Source organism: Chelonia mydas, chromosome 7 (assembly GCF_015237465.2).
Source record: "Chelonia mydas isolate rCheMyd1 chromosome 7, rCheMyd1.pri.v2, whole genome shotgun sequence".
NCBI classification, from domain to species: domain Eukaryota; kingdom Metazoa; phylum Chordata; order Testudines; family Cheloniidae; genus Chelonia; species Chelonia mydas.
The window spans coordinates 5,960,951-5,976,940 of record NC_057853.1 but is presented as its reverse complement, the minus strand read 5'-3'; the positions used below and the strand labels follow the sequence as shown (position 1 = coordinate 5,976,940).

Sequence of the window (15,990 nt, the reverse complement as noted above, 5' to 3'; positions counted from 1 at the left end):
TGACAGGGGGCTCATGGAGAAGGAAATTCCTGCCCCCTAGCTCCACAAGCGGAAACCTCAGCAGCTCGTCGAAACAAGGCTCACTTCTCCAGGGGTCATGTTCTTTCCGGAGTCAAAGAAATGAGATGATGGAGGAAAACTCCCTCAGTGAGTGGACGTTGGTCCAGCTCTGGCTCCTAAGAACATGAGCCGTGTAACGGGAAGAGAGAGCGTCAGCCTCTGGAGTTGTGATGCCTTTGGAAAGCTTGGGCTGGCGGGAACATGGAAAGACGAGCACTTTGCTACATCTTTGCAGAGATGTTGCCAGCAGTCCTGTCCCCTAGTGCTTGAGTGTGGCCTTCCAGACTCCTCGGTCCCTGGAGACAAATCATGGCTGCCTTCTGCACTGGATTGGTTTGGAGGCAAGGGCTTCTGCACCCTTTCTCCCCGGCGCACCTCCCATTTTGGCCCTCACGCTACAGCATCTATAATTTGCTCCTTTGATTTCTGGCACTTCTTCAGAAGTTCTAGGGAGCCAACATCACGAATAACAAGGGTGTTAGCAATACGCAGGGAAAGTTACACCACTGTAAAGCTGAGCTAGTCCCATGGAAGTTAGTGGAGTTACACCAGATTTACACCAGAATCCAGCCCAGTAAATCCTGTATGAGTTGCACTGTACATTACATTGATTTTCCCCAAAAGGGTGATTAATAATAATCCTGATTTTTCTCCATGTTCTTTGACTTGATGTTATTTTCAACCCTCACTGTATGTTTGTTTTGACCCTCATAGGTGTCTCTAAGCTCCAGTTGGTGCTATGAACCAACTCCTCTTAGTTAAAGACACACCTCTAAGCAAACAATTGTTTGGTGGCAGTTTCTGGTCTGATTTTAATATCACGGGCAGATTCTCAACTGGTGTCCATCACCATAGTTCCATTGACACCAGCGAAGGATCTGACCTCGAGTCTGTGATTTGCTCCTTGCAGTGCTTGGTAACCTGTGGGAAAGGGCACAAACATCGCCAGACTTGGTGCCAGTTTGGAGAAGATCGATTAAATGACAGGTTTTGTGATCCGGAGAGTAAGCCCGATTCTGTGCAGACCTGTCAGCAGCAGGAATGTGCGGCGTGGCAAGTAGGACCCTGGGGACAGGTAATGTAAGAGACTCTGTTTCCTTCTGCTCCTGGTATAAATGGTCTGTTGTTGTAAAGCTGGCAGCAGTAGCAGGACCATGCTAAATTTCATTTGTGTTTATAACAGATTGGCAAAGATTTTCAAAAATGGGTTTCCAAGCTTAGACTACGAAGTCCATATTTAGGCACCTAAATAATAGCAATACCCACTCTGATGCAGTGCTTGGCATCTCAAAGCACTGCACAAAGGAGATTAGTATCATTACCCTCATTTTACAGATGGAGAAACTGAGGCACAGAGGGGTGACGTGACTTGCCCAAGGTCATCCAACAGCTGAGCTGGAACTGGTGCCCAGATTCCCAGGCCAGTGCTTTATCCACTAGGCAATATTACCTCCTTTTAATAATAAGTGGCCTGATTTTCCTAAGTGCAGCACCCATTGACTTTCCGCAGCCTTTTTCCAAAATCTTGCCTTCATTTTTGTTGTCTGTTTCATATTAATTTTCACAGAGGGAAAATAAGCAATCTGTGCTAATTTCTTCCAGAGGATTCTGCCTTCTTGATTTCCACCGCAGCTGTAACTTTTATGATTTAGTTATTAAAAAATAATAATAATTAGCCGGACCACACAAATTACTGATCGGCACAATGCCTTTCATTCATGATCATGGTATGTTACTGGACGCTTGCACAGCCTGCATGCAAAGCAATGTGACAGGGATTACACTAAATTCATATCCCACAGAATGGGAAATCATTTAAACACTCATACATCCATATTTGAAGATGATAAATGAAGCATGCAGGATTCCGACGGAAGCAGTGAATTAAGTTTGACCTCCTTTTAAGCTGAAATGACCGAAGTAGAAGAAAATGGCTTTTTTTTACTTTTGGTGGATGTTATGAAAGAAATGATGCGCTTCAAATACACTACCCTTGCTTAATACTTTCCAGGTCAAATCTTTATTCAGTCACGTGCACGTCTGTCTTGTTTTTTTCCTCCCTCCCAGTGCACAGTGACATGTGGGCAGGGCTACCAAATGAGAGCAGTGAAATGTGTTGTCGGTGCCTATGTATCTGTAGTGGATGACAATGAGTGTAACGCTGCTACACGACCGACGGACACACAGGTAAATGTTACACTTCTCTTCATCTCTTGTTCCCATCCAGGCATTGCCTCTTGCGGGAGTGATAAAATAAGCACGCCTTTCCTCTCTATTAATTGTTCCTGGCTTAGTAAATCAATACCAAGACCTGCTCTTTTGAAGATCTCTGGGCCAGATCCTCAGCTGGTGCAAATCAATATAGCTTTACTGACTTTCAGTGGAACCATGCGAATTTATACCAGCTGAGGGCGTAAGGTCTACTCTGCAATTAGACACCTGCGGCTGGCCTGTGCCAGCTGACATGGCTCACAGGGCTTGGGCTGTGGGGCTCTTTAATTGAGGTGTAGACGTTTGGGGACCCTTCCATCTCGCAGGGTCCTAGAGCCCGGGCTCCAGCTTGAGCCCGAATGTCTACACCACAGTTAAACAGCCCTGTGAGCCTGAGTCAGCTGGCATGGACCAGCCCCGGGGTTTTAATTGCAGTGGAGATGGACCCTCAGTGGCCAACTTGCGTGTTTTTGGCAGATCTCAGACAAGAGCAGCAGAGCTTGTAGACCATGGCCTCTCTGTTAGCAAACCTGGCAGCGGGCAGGGTGCTCCAGTGTGCATTTTTGCCAGATCTGGTGAGGATTTAACATGTACGTATGCCGTGAAATGGATCTGTACAGCCTTGTTGTAGTTGTCACGTGCTCTGTTTTTGATGTCGAAGCCATAGTGGGCTTCCTATTGTCAGTTCTATACCATGGAGCATGCCTAGGGTGACCAGACGTCCCGTTTTTAAGCCCTCCTGCAGCTATCCTGGCTTTTTCTTGAAAACGGGCAAATTGTCCCCTATTTTCTGTCTCCCGCACATCAGTACTGGCAGGTCCTGCTGCTGGCCGGATCCTTTCTCGCCAGCCGCCCACCAGTGGTGAGTGCGGGGTGAGGGTGGGGTCCAGTGGCCAACAATAGGGATGGGTGTGCAAGGCTGAGGATGAGGCAAAGTTGCAGTGCCATCAGCACAGCCCCCCACTGCATGCTGGCTCTTGGCCTGCAGCGCCCTGTCCCCAGTCCCCAGCTGCAAACTGCAGTGGCTGGTGAGTGTGGGCAGGCTACGTGTCGCCCTAGGGACAATAACTCGAAGAAGAAGGAGCAGTTACTTATCTGTAAGGAACAGGAGGGTTTTTTTGAGATGTTTTGTCCCTGTGCTCCACTACCCACCCTCCTTCTCTTCTGCTCTGCTGTCCTTGCATCTGGGCTTCATGAATAGAAAACGGAGCAGTGGAGGGTCTTCTCCTCCCTGCATACCCTCCTACCAGACCACAAGGATGCACGGGGCATTGCTGACAAAAACCATCTCCAATCAAGAGCATGCAGATGCACACACATCCTGACATGGAGCTCCCAGGGGACAAAACATCTTGAAGAACTCCAGTTACTGTATACATAAATAATCTGCCCATGCTTTACGAACAGCATCACAGAGTAGAGTCACGCTACCTATAAATGAAGGAATTTTAGATCTGGCAAAGGATCTCTGGGTTACTCCTGTCTCAGTTGCCACTACTTCACAGTGTGCTGATCATAGATATCCAGTACTGTCAAAGGGTTTAGAGTATCTTTATACTCCTCCGACTCTATCTTCACTTGTCACTGCTGAAAATGCAAAATCAAAACAAATAGGAAAATCAACACCCAAAGAAAGAGAATCAAGGAGACTAGACCTCTTTGGATGGAAAAATGATTCCTCGGTGTTTACAAGTTAGGATAGCTAATAATCAAGCCATGCTGTCTAAATAAGATACTCTTCAATGGGATATTCGGTCTGATTTTAAGAACAAGATACCTGTAGAAATTACAAATGAATTTAGATCGATCTGTGAAGAAGGTCACTCAGTTGCTAAAACCGCACTGCAGGTTGCATTGGACGCTGCTGATACTGGTGTCCGTTCAATGGCTATGAAATGTGCATCACTGTTGGCTGCATCAGGTTTGCCTAAGGAAGTACAGGCAATCACTGAAGATTTGCCATTCAATGGACAGTTTTTTAGTACTATAATGGATGAGTGTCTTCAATCATTGAAAGACTCAAGATCCAGTATTAGATCACTGAGTTTATACACATTAATATTTAGAAGGAAGCAATTTTGTCCTCACCCTTCTTCCTCGAGATATTGGAACACTACACCTTTCTGAAACTTTTATCAACAGAGATCGTCTCACCAATCCTAGATGAGATTGAGATATCAAAAGAAGAGAGCTGGTCCATCATCCTCTTTGCTAACATCACAATCAGGAAAGATGCAAAAGCATCAGATCAATTGCCACAGTCAATGATCTTGGACTAATCTACAAGGATCTATACCTTTTCCTCCCTCGCTTGGTTCCCATCTGTCTTTTTTGTCCGAGGAGGGTTGGATTACAGTGGATTCTTCATGTCTTGAGGATGGTTACACCATTCAGTTTCAATCTGTGCCTCCCACCCTTACAGTTCCTTTTTAGTCGCTAGTCTCATGAGAGCACTATGCGTCAAGAGGGAGATGACGTAATTAATCTCGGAGCGACAGAATGGGTACCTCAAAAATTTGTGGGAAAGGGCTTATATCCCCCTTATTTCCTCATACCAAAAAAGAAAAGAGGTTGTCATCTGATCCTGGATCTCGGAAATTATTACAAATACATTAGATGCACCAAATTTGGTATGGTAACTCTTGCTTCAATTATTCCCACTTTATATCCTATGCATTGGTTCATGACCCTGACCTTATAGGAAGCTTACTTCCATGTGTAGATAAATCCTGCACAGAAGAAACATCTACAATTTGTAGTTTTAGGTGTAGGCTTTCCTTCCTTTTCCATTAATTCCAAAGGTGTTAAGGAAGGTAAGACAAGAGGCAGCTCAGATTATACTGGTGGGCCCTGCCTGACCTCATCAGTTCTGGCTCTCAGAACTCCTGATACTGTCCACTCATCAGTTTATCATGCTTCCGGTTGAGAAGGATAGAATCACAGTCTAGTCCTACATCCAAATCCAGCTTCTCTGTGTATCACAGTATAGATGGTATCTGGATGCAATTAGATAGGTAAAGTTCTGCAGAGGTACAGAATACAGTATCTTACTTCAGAGGCGGAAAGTATGTGCTAAAATTATGTAATTTGCAAAACAGAAGCATTTTTCATCATGGAAAATATGTAAGGTCACATTCCATCTCCTTGTTCTGTTCCAATTATTTTGGATTATTTATTACATTTAATACACTCGGGAGACTGTGTTTCAGTCAAGGTACGTTTGGCAGAGATTTCAGCATTTCATCCGCCAATAGAAGGGGGTTGAGTTTTCAGTCATTGATCAGTGAGTAGATTTCTAGATCACAGTTGGGGAAACTGAGGCATAGGGAGGTGAAGTGACTTGCCCAAGGTCACCCAGCAGGCCAATGGGAGATGCAGGGATTGAACCCAGGACTCCTGAGTACCAGTTCAGTGCTCTGTCTTCTTGGCCACACTGCTTTGTGAAAGCCTGATTGAAAGAGGCATAAGACATTGACCAGTCAGTTCCCTATTTGGAACATACTTGAGGAAAGTTAAAAATTCATCTCATTCTTTCCAAAACCAGCGTGACTTATGTTAAATACATTTGCTCCAGGTCCAATTTTTTTCCTGTGATTTAAAAACTTAGTTTGGCTGGTATTTTTCAGTAGTGCTTAAGGGTGTTAGGAGCCCAACTGCCACTGAAAATTGTTAGGGGCTGGAATGTCTATTGCCTTCTTGGTGACAATCTCTACTCTTGTCCCCCAAACTCGTTTCTTTGGAAGTTCATCGTCATAAATGCAGATGACATATGATTGTGAGGATACTGGCAAATCAAAAGCTAAGTGCAATTCTGCTGTCAGTTCCCCTCTTCCCCCCGCCCCCCACAATGTATTGATTTCAAATTTTGCAGATCTGTCATGAGGACCTGAGAGCAGAACCTGCCTCTATTAAAGTGAAGAGTCTGTAAATAGCGGATTGTAGGGCAAAGTATATTTTTCCTTCTTTCTTAACCACATTGTGGAGATTACTTACCTGGAGCATCTGCAAATCAATAATCCAATATTTTTCATTTTCTCTCATACGTTTGTTTGGTAGGACTGTGAAATAGCAGCATGTCCTCTCCATCCAGCTGCTCCAGAAACGAAAAGATCTATGCCCAGTGTTCACAGGACACAATGGAGATTTGGATCTTGGACACCCGTAAGTGTGTGGTCACTGGCTACATTTTATAAGATGACACGTTTTTTGTTATCGTTGGTTTGATTTTTATCCCAAAGTCTGTGCCTTTGCACGACAGGAGATGACTTCTCACTAAACTATTTGTTGATCTTTCCTAGTGCTCGATGACATGTGGGAAAGGTACCAGGATGAGATATGTCAGCTGTCGTGATGATCAGGGCTCAGTGGCTGATGAAGCTGCCTGTTTTCATCTCCCTAAGCCTTCAGCGACAGAAGTGTGCTCCGTAACGCCATGTGGACAATGGAAAGCCCTGGAGTGGAGTTCTGTAAGCAAATCCAGTTCTTACCACAGTATAATCTATATGGCCTGTTCCTGCAATTTATGTCATATATTTCTCATGTACTCTGTCATCCAGTGCACTTCTGAGGTAAAAGGCAAGGAAGTTGAGATGTTTCAACTTCTTTTTATTAGCAAGTGGTTTCATTTTAAAAAACATCTCTCCAGGCTGGAAATGAAAGTGTCTTCTTTTCCACTTGTCAATGCAGTGTTCAGTGACGTGCGGCCAAGGTAAGGCAACGCGGCAGGTGGTCTGCTTGAATTACAGCGACCAGGTGGTCGATAGAAGTGAATGCGATCCAGATGATCTCCCGGCAACGGACCAGGATTGCTCTGTGTCTTCCTGTCAGAACATCCATGACTACGGCAGGCCAATCCACCCTTTCCCATACCCGGAGCATCAGCCGAAATCCCACCCAGGGGGAAACCCAAACCAGAATACTGGCCCCGCGCACATACCAGGAGACAACCAATGGAGAATCGGCCCATGGGGTGCTGTAAGTGTCAATTTATTCACTTCAGGTCAAACTGTGACCCTTGTGTTCCTTTTCCCCCTGCACAGATGTGCAACAAGGTACCACTTCACTCCCCTGCACTCACTACCCATATGACTCAAGCCTCTGTGTATTCCTCTGCCCATGGAGCTTTAGCTCTGCTCCTCCAAAGCACCAGAAGGCATGGCAGAGTAAGTAATCTGTGCCAGGCATAGGGCTGGCAGTGTTACTTCCCTTGAGACAAAGGACTTACTAGAGACCAGATGGTGCCTTTGAGTCATCGTGTGGTTCCTGGTCTTCTCCTGGGGCAGCTCAGCTCTGCTTCTTGCTCAGGGCTAGCGACCAACCACAATTGAGACTTTCTTATTTTTTTCTAAACAAAACCTGTGAACGCAGGGTTGAAACAGTGCATTGCTAAGGTCCCACTTTAGCAAGGTGATGTGGTGTGGGAGGAATTTTAAATATCTGAGTGAAGTCACTGGAATTGCTCAGGCGCTTAAAGTTATGCCCATGCAGGATTCCTTTGCTGAGCTGGGGCCTAAAGCGTCACGGGGGATTTAATGTTTGTAAAAACAGGCTTTTCTGCTTGATTCACGTAGACTGCAAAGCACAGGTGCCAGCTTCCTCATTTCACGGGGGTGCTCGACCCCTGCTCTACTCCAGGCCCTGCCCCCGCTCCAAGCCGTCCCCCAAGGCCCTGCCCCACCTCTTCCCGCCCCGCCCCCGAGTGTGCCTGCCCTCGCTCTACCCCTTCCCCCCCCCCCCCCGTGCCTCCTGCACGCCACTGAACAATTGGTTCGTGGCAGGTGGGAGGCGCTGGGAGGGAGGGGGAGTAGCTGATCAGTGGGGCTGCAGCCCTGGAGCACCCACGGAGTTGGCGCCTATGCTGCAGAAGTAAAAGGATGTTAGTTAGGCTGATGCCATAGACCTGACATTTGTCTATTAACTCTAGCTCCTTTGGCGAGAGGTGGGGGTTTTGCTTCCTGTTGCGCGAGCGCACTCCCATAGCTGAGTGTTCTGATGGTCCTTCGGGAGAGCTAAGCCCAAACTGGACTTGATGGCATGGTGGGTGATTGTGTTTTGCAGTGCTCTAGTACGTGCGCTGGGGGATTCCAGCGGCGGGTTGTGGTGTGCCAGGATGAAAACGGATACACTGCGAGTAACTGTGATGAGAAAGCAAAACCTGTTGAGCAGAGATCGTGTGAATCTGGCCCTTGTCCTCAGTGGGCTTATGGCAGCTGGGGAGAGGTGAGAACCAAGTTAAACTTTTCCTGTCTCTAAAAAGACGTACGCCAAGGTTTTCAGTTGGGGGGGCGGGGTGGGGAGTTGAAAATTGGAAATAAAAAATACTGCCAAAGGTTAGCAAAATGTTTCATTTACTGAAAAGCGAGTTCTTGGGAACTGAAACAGTTCTGTAAAGAATCTGGTAATGTTTTCAATTAAGCACGTCGCAGAAACATTTCCGGACAATGACAGATTTTGAAAAATCTATTTAAAAAAGGCCATTTTTTGAGAGAAAAGCTACTCATTTGAATTATGTCAACCTGCTGTAGTGAGTTTAGTGTCCAGCTTCAGACATCTTCAAAAGCACTTGGCTGATGTTTAGCGCTTTCTAAAAGTTGGTCTCATTTAATGTGTCTTATTTTGAGTACCCAAAAATAGTGGCCCCAAAACCTCTGGTCCCTTCTGAAATTTAAAAAAATACCAACACCCTCTTCTGGGGCCTGTCTCGCCCCACCCTGAAGTCAGTGGAAAGACTCTCGTTGATTTCAATGGAGGTTGGAGCAGACAATGCTCGATATGTAAATTACTAATATTATAACTACTCTGTTGATTTCCTTTCTCTAGTGCACAAAGGCATGTGGTGCAGGAACACGAACAAGGCTTGTGGTGTGCCAGCGCCCTAATGGTGAAAGGTTTCCAGATCTGAGCTGTGAAATTCTCGACAAACCACCAGACCGTGAGCGGTGCAATATGCAGGACTGTCCTAGAGATGCTGCCTGGAATTCTGGTCCTTGGAGCTCGGTATGACCATAGCATATTTATCTTTGTGACTCTTTTTATAGATGTTCCATAACAACAAATCTAATATGCTTAAAGCCAAGGTGTTAATATTTTGTGTCATAAAACTGCACTTAAAGAAGATTATTTACAATATACTCAGAGCGACGCATTCAGGAAGGGCTTACATTAGCAAAGTAAACTCCTTTAATTTAAAAGGCACTTTCTGCTAGATAACCAACTTTCTACATTTTATTACATTGCAAGCACCATGCATTACGAGTCTTGGTTATGACTGAGTTCTTTGCATGCAAATTAAAACCTGGCATTTTAAGCAGTATATTTAAATTTAAATGAAAGTTTTGATTATATTTTATATTAATATTTTATTGTGCACTTATTATTGCCCATGTTGCATTTTCTCTGCAAAAGAAATTATAGTTATGGGAGGATTTTGGTGCTAAGTTGCCCTCATTTGCAAGTATATGCGTTTATAAGTGTGTATGTATTAGTTTATAAATATATACACACCCATACAGAAAACACAGGCACATTCCTACTTTAGTATAATGCATATATACATGTATATGTATTTCTATATATATACATGTATGTTTATATATATAATGTCCTTTATTCTCAGCTGTGGATCATATAGTGCAACTGATGAGGGGCCAGGCTTAAAGTGGTTTTAAGCTACCCTTGCATATTTCTCTGATCCTTGGTCCGATCCCCAGCCACTGCTCTAAATTACACTAGCTGCCCGTGGGGGACTATTATGGCAGCCAGGGGTCAACAGGAAGTAGGGAAGCCCCCTTTCCTTAGGTCACCTTTCCTCTCCAACCTCTGGGAGGGGAGTGGAATAGGCGTGGTTATGCTGGCTCTGTGCCACTGGGATGCTTCTCCTGCACTGCGGTGTTCTGCCCATGGCTCTAATGCAGGGGATGATCTGGACCATTATATAGTGTCCTGTAGTTTAAAACTCTACTCTGCCCAGCCTGGGATCTGTCTGCTCTGCAAGGTGAACTCCACAGAATAATACTGACTTCCTGTATAAAAGGCCCTCTCCACCTGAGGACAGGTGGAATTCTAGTGCTCCTGGCTGGTTGCTAACAGGTGCTCTTACACCAAAGTGAGTGTGGGACTTGGGACACTGGCTAGAGAAAATGAAAACCGTTGATGTGACCATTTTAAAATGACACGCAAACACGTGTCAAAATGTATTGTATATTTTGTTAAACATAGCTGAAGGTTTTTTAAAGGTGATTTGACTTGAAAGCACTTTATAAAAAATGAGGCCTTTTTGTAATATATTGACTTCCTTAAACACTATGGTTTTAACGTCACATTGCTGGAGTTTAATGTCATTGTAGTTTCTGTGGATGTTTTTGGTAACATTTCTGTTTTTTTCATACCTCAGTGAATTATGTGATAGCCATAACATTGCTGACTAGTATTTATACGGTGCTTCATCATTACAAGGGACAGTGATTAATTTGAGGTGCTAATGTATCACTTTTATACGGATAGTTGGTGCTGACTGAACGAGCTGAGCACTACTCAGTCCCCGAGGCGGTTGTTTTCTCCCACAACTACGTCCTGAAAATTGCTGCTAACTTCTGTTTCATGTGCTTGAATGTTTGCAAGACCCAAGCAAGATGGCTAGCCTGTTCTGTTGGGTTTTGGTGTCCTCCAGCATTTGGCATTATCACCACGTCTTTTCGGGAACAGATCATAGGGCTGTACTCAGCTCTGGCATAACTATCGATTTCAGTGGGGTTGTGCCCACTTCCACCACAGCTGAATCTGCCCCCCCCAGTGTTTGCTAGACAGGGCTCCATCCTGCATTCCTTCCCCAGCCAAACTTCCCATTGACGCCAGGTGTCGATGAGCTGGGTCAGATGTGCAGAATCGGTCTTGCAGCACTGGGGTGCGTGCAGTCGTAAACTGTGTTCTTAGTCTTGTGTTAATTAAAGTTTGCTCTAACTCGTCAGTGGAGAATCTTGCGACCAAAGTATTCAGTAGTAGCGTCACCCGCTCCTACCGTCCCTTCTCTTGCAAAGTTCCCGCTGGAGAAAGATTTTCAGAGCTGAGCCACTATTATTGCCGTATAGGGTCTTGCTTTTTCATGTGAAGTATCTTATCTGTTGTTTGCCCGAGCTCTGCCGTAAGTGACTCTAGAGCTGTATTTGAGGACCTGTGGGCTCAACAAGGAACCAAAGTTTTGTCTCTCCTGAAAAATATAATAAATTTCTACGTATCCCTCGTTTTCATATTACCAGGCGCTACTACGGTAGGTAGTAGGGGAGAGTCCAACTTTCTTTTATTATATCACCTCACTTGCTTCTAGTTCTGACATTGATTGCAGACGTCATTCTGTAGCCGTTCAGACTTCATCTGAACATCAGGTGGAGTGTCACTACCATATTTTTGGTCACTTTTGAAACAAGAGTATAGTATTAGCTGAAACTTTTCAGCAGTGTGGATTTATGTATTTATGTAATAAAGTGTATTTATTTTTCCAGTATTGTTATTTAATTTTATATAAATATTGCATACATTTACAATGTTTAATGTTAACATCAAACAGTGGAAATTAAAGACAAGTAGAAAGTAATCAGAAATGAATTTGTATAATGATTTCTTGAGTCGTATGCTAAACTGCAACAATACACTTAATACTATAAGATGGCAAGCCTTTCTGAATCGGCAGTGTAAGATTATCTTCCGTCAACGGTTATTTAAAAATCATTATTATTTATTTAGTGCTACTCTAAGGAAATTAGTCGTTCATACTAAGTAATATAAGCTATATTTAGAAAGAGATACATTTAGTTACTTTTGAAATAATGCTAGTGCTCTAAAACCTCTCACTGTGACTGTGAAGTACAGATGAGTCCTTTCATGCAAGTATTTAACGGGGTAGTGTTCTTGCATGATTGACTGAAATGTATTATATAAAACATCAGAACTTAGACTGTTCATTTTATTAATAGTGCATCCTGCAGCCCTTACTCAGGCAAATTCTGTAGTGACCTTTTATGAAATCAAAGTGGGGGAGGTTTATCTCACCTAAACATTTCAGGGTTTAGCCCAGAGATTTTTTTATTTTTTTTTTAAAGCTGCATGTGAAATCATACCATTATCATATGACATGGCTGGTGTAAATGCACCCAGCATTACCTTTGTGATGGACATTCCCGGGGAAGAAAAGAATCACAAAACCATGTGGTACCTTTCAAACTCCTTGTTTATTCAAGAACATTTAGTGTTCAAGCCCTGGGGGAATCATAATCCATCTGATAGACGTGCTTTTAGGACACTTACATATAAAGACTGTTACTGGGGAGAACTAATACTTTCGTAAAATTCACGTGTATAATTAAGTTGGGTGACAAAGAACAACTTTTTATGTACATGCAAATGGTGAAAGGGAACATTCGCACACTTTTAAAAACTAGGTTGCCAAGAATCGGTACACTCAAAACCTTGAATCCATTTATCCAAAAGCTGTCTGGGTGAAATCCTGATCCAATTGAAGTCCATGGGAGTTTCTCCTTTGATTTTAATGGGATCAGAATTTCACCCTCCTGAGTACAGAATCCCCACTGAAGCTGATGCGAGTTTCTTACACAGAGGTCTTGGCAAATTGGGCACTAGAGTTGTGAAAGCCAGTTCTTTGAAAGAGTAAACAAATCATAGGGTACCTACTAGTAATATCTCTGTAGTTATTGAGGTGGGTCTCTTATACCCTCACTGCATGAGTATTGTACTCAGTGATTTTAATGGGGGTTGTGTCAAATACTTGCAGGAGAGACAGTGGCCCTCATTCTGCCATTGGATCCACATGGGCAGATCAGTCTGGGCCTTGAGTCCTATCACTGCATTTGCAGAACAACATCTGAAAGGCTGTGTACAGTTTATCAAAAGCCTTCCAATGATCTAGACTTTGGTTTGCTAAATAACAGGGCTACAACAACACTGCGAACAATCCTGTTAAAACTGAGCCCTTCCAACTAATGGCATACAGTGATTAGAGGGTAAATAATCAGGGTATATGTTTTCTCAAGAAAATAAATGATTGCATTACAGTGTACCCTAATAGATAGCACAGCTGGACATTGATATGATATCTGTATAATGAAGAAATTACTTATCACAGGCTACACAACCTGCTCCCTTCTCTTCTGATTAGAAAACACAAAGGGTCAAATGAAGCAGTTATTTTACCCAGTGCCATCCCCTTGGTTTCAGTTGTGACATCCCTCTGCCAGGCAGCTCCGTGACTATAAGTCAGTGTTGAATTTGGCTCATGAACTGTATCTGAGAGAACTCTAGAACCGTGTTATCATTTTCAGCATGATCTACTGTGTGATTTTGGCAAGCAGGCCTCCTTGTTTATCAATCATTATTATCCCAAGACTTTAGCCAACGGAAATGTTCAAAAGGGATTTTAGGGCCAGATTCTAAAAAGTGTTTAGGCGCCTCGTGGGATTTTCCAAAAAGCCTCTAGGCACCTAAAACTCATTGATTTCAACTGATGATAGGTGGCGAGATGTCTTTGGGCAGCCAAATAGATGCCCTAATTTTGAAAATGAGACTGAGGTACTGCAATGCTGAAGGCAGCAACACCTAAATACCTTTAAAAATCTGGGCTTATGGGCATGTCTACGCTACACCGTAAGCTGATCTCTGGTCCTACGGTGGCTGATGTCCACACTACCCTCCTCCTGTCGGTCGTGTGCATCCTCACCAGGAGCGCTTCCACCAACTGAAGAGCGGCAGTGGGGGGCCGGGAGGTGCTGAGAGCCCTCCGCACAGCTCCCTTCCAGGAGCCCAGCTTTCCCCCCTTCCCCGCCCTGCCGCCGGCTCTCAGTTCCCTGTTCCCAGCTGGGAGGCGGGGGACAGCCGCCTGAGCTCCTTGAGTGGGGAGTCTCCGGGCAGCAGCCTGGCTGGGAGTGGGGAGACGGGGGCAGCCAGGCTCTAGCTGCCTGGCTTTTTTATCAATGTCATGGCTCCAGCAAGGGACCATGAAATTGACAAGCCAGCCAACAGTTGATGCAAGTAACACAGTGTCTACGCAGACCCTGCTGGCCCTAACTACACCCACATAAGCCCTACGCCACTCCTGGAGGTGGAGTTGTTATGACAGTGTAGTAGGGCAGTTACATTGGCAGGACGAGGCTGTAGTGTGGACGCTGACATAATTAGGTTGTCTTATGTCAACCTAACTGTGTAGTGTAGACCAAGCCTGTGTAAGGTTTCTGTTCCCTATCAAATATTTTTTCTGGGCTTCCATTGTGCCTGGACACAGCCACTCCCAATCTTCTTCGACTGTTGTCTTTTCTGTTGTTTCCTCCTAAACAAATCTCAACAGAAGATTCCTTGCTATCTTCTAACCTCATACTTAATATCATCCTCCCCTACAAGTTTCCATTTTTTGGAGCTGACTTGTGTCTTCTGCTTCCTTACCTAGTGTCTTCTGCCATGATTCACCATCTAGGTCAGCCCCCGCATCTGTCAGCACATTGCTCTATATGTATGATGACTGGAAGATCAAGAAGCACAAATCCAACCTTTACAAAAAGCATAGAAACCCAAGCATTTTGCAGCTACAGGTTAGGGTCATTTATGGATTCAGTGAGATTTATGGTAGGGATTAGGTAGGTTGTTTTGTGTCCTATAAGAGTGTCCCAGAGAAAGTTGCCTGATCACAAAAATATTAAATGTTTTCATATTCCAGTAAGACCCCCTCAGAGTACTCTCAGGTTTCTCTAGCATTTCATTTCAAGATCAAATTGGAGCAACTTAAATAGACAGAACATACAGGGGTTTCCTCCAGATGTGGTCAGCTTGGTGCTGCTTAAGGAATAGTCCTATATGCAGGGGTGAACGTAAGTCTAGAGACTTACCGGTACGGGGCTGGGCTGGGGCCGGCCCTGGCCCCCAGAAGGGGCAGGGCCTCGGGCGGAAGGGGCAAGGCTGGGGGAGGTCAGAGCCAGCCCCGGCCTACCCTGTACCGGCAAGTGCCTCCTTCCTCCTCCCTGGGTTAACAGCGGCAGCCAGGGGCTCTGGCAGCAGTTTAAAGGGCCCTGGGCGGTAGCGGCAGATGGAGCCCTGGGCCCTTTAAATCATCCCTGGAGCCCTGCCGCCATTTCCCCAGGGCTCCGGCCACAGGGCTCCAGGCGTAGGGCTCCGGCCGCCACTACCACCCCGGGCTCTTTAAATCGTCCCCGGAGCCTGCTGGAGCGCTGGGGAAGCGGAGGCGGGGCTCCAGGGATGATTTAAAGGGCACAGGGCTTGGCTGCCGCTACCACCCAGGGCCCTTTAAATCGCCGCCCCAGCCCCACCACTGCTACCCCAGGGCTCTGGCAGCGGGGCTCTGGCAGCAATTGAAAGGGCCGGGGCTCCAGCCACTTCTGGGAGTCGCAGGCCCTTTAAATTGCGTCTGGGGAAGCCGATCCACCCCGGTACGGCGCACCGGCTCTTGCCAGTACGCTGTACCGGGACCTACCGGCTTACTTTCACCTCTGCCTATATGTCAGTGGCTATTAGCCAGGATGGGCAGGGATGGTGTCCCCAGCCTTTGTTTGCCAGAAGCTGGGAATGAGCGACAGGGGATGGATCACGTGACGATGACCTGTTCTGTTCATTCCCTCTGAGGCCCCTGGCATTGACTGTTGTCGGAAGACAGGACATTGGGCTAGATAGACCTTTGGTCTGACCCAGTATGGCCGTTCTTATGTT

General features: G+C 45.3%; 1 protein-coding gene across 7 annotated transcripts in view; it reads left to right on the top strand.

Annotated features, from left to right (window-relative positions):
- ADAMTS9 (ADAM metallopeptidase with thrombospondin type 1 motif 9) overlaps positions 1-15,990 on the top strand; it is a 134,189-nt gene that overhangs the window by 69,793 nt on the left and 48,406 nt on the right. For all 7 annotated transcript variants that reach the window (XR_005226211.2, XM_037904878.2, XM_043551517.1 and 4 more), the window contains 7 exons: positions 971-1,135; positions 2,128-2,247; positions 6,328-6,432; positions 6,570-6,737; positions 6,958-7,245; positions 8,329-8,490; positions 9,091-9,267. Coding sequence is in view for 6 of the 7 variants with exons in the window: in XM_037904878.2 (XP_037760806.2) it covers positions 971-1,135; positions 2,128-2,247; positions 6,328-6,432; positions 6,570-6,737; positions 6,958-7,245; positions 8,329-8,490; positions 9,091-9,267 (1,185 nt within the window). In the remaining variant the exon portion in view is untranslated. The remainder of the gene's footprint in view (positions 1-970; positions 1,136-2,127; positions 2,248-6,327; positions 6,433-6,569; positions 6,738-6,957; positions 7,246-8,328; positions 8,491-9,090; positions 9,268-15,990) is intronic.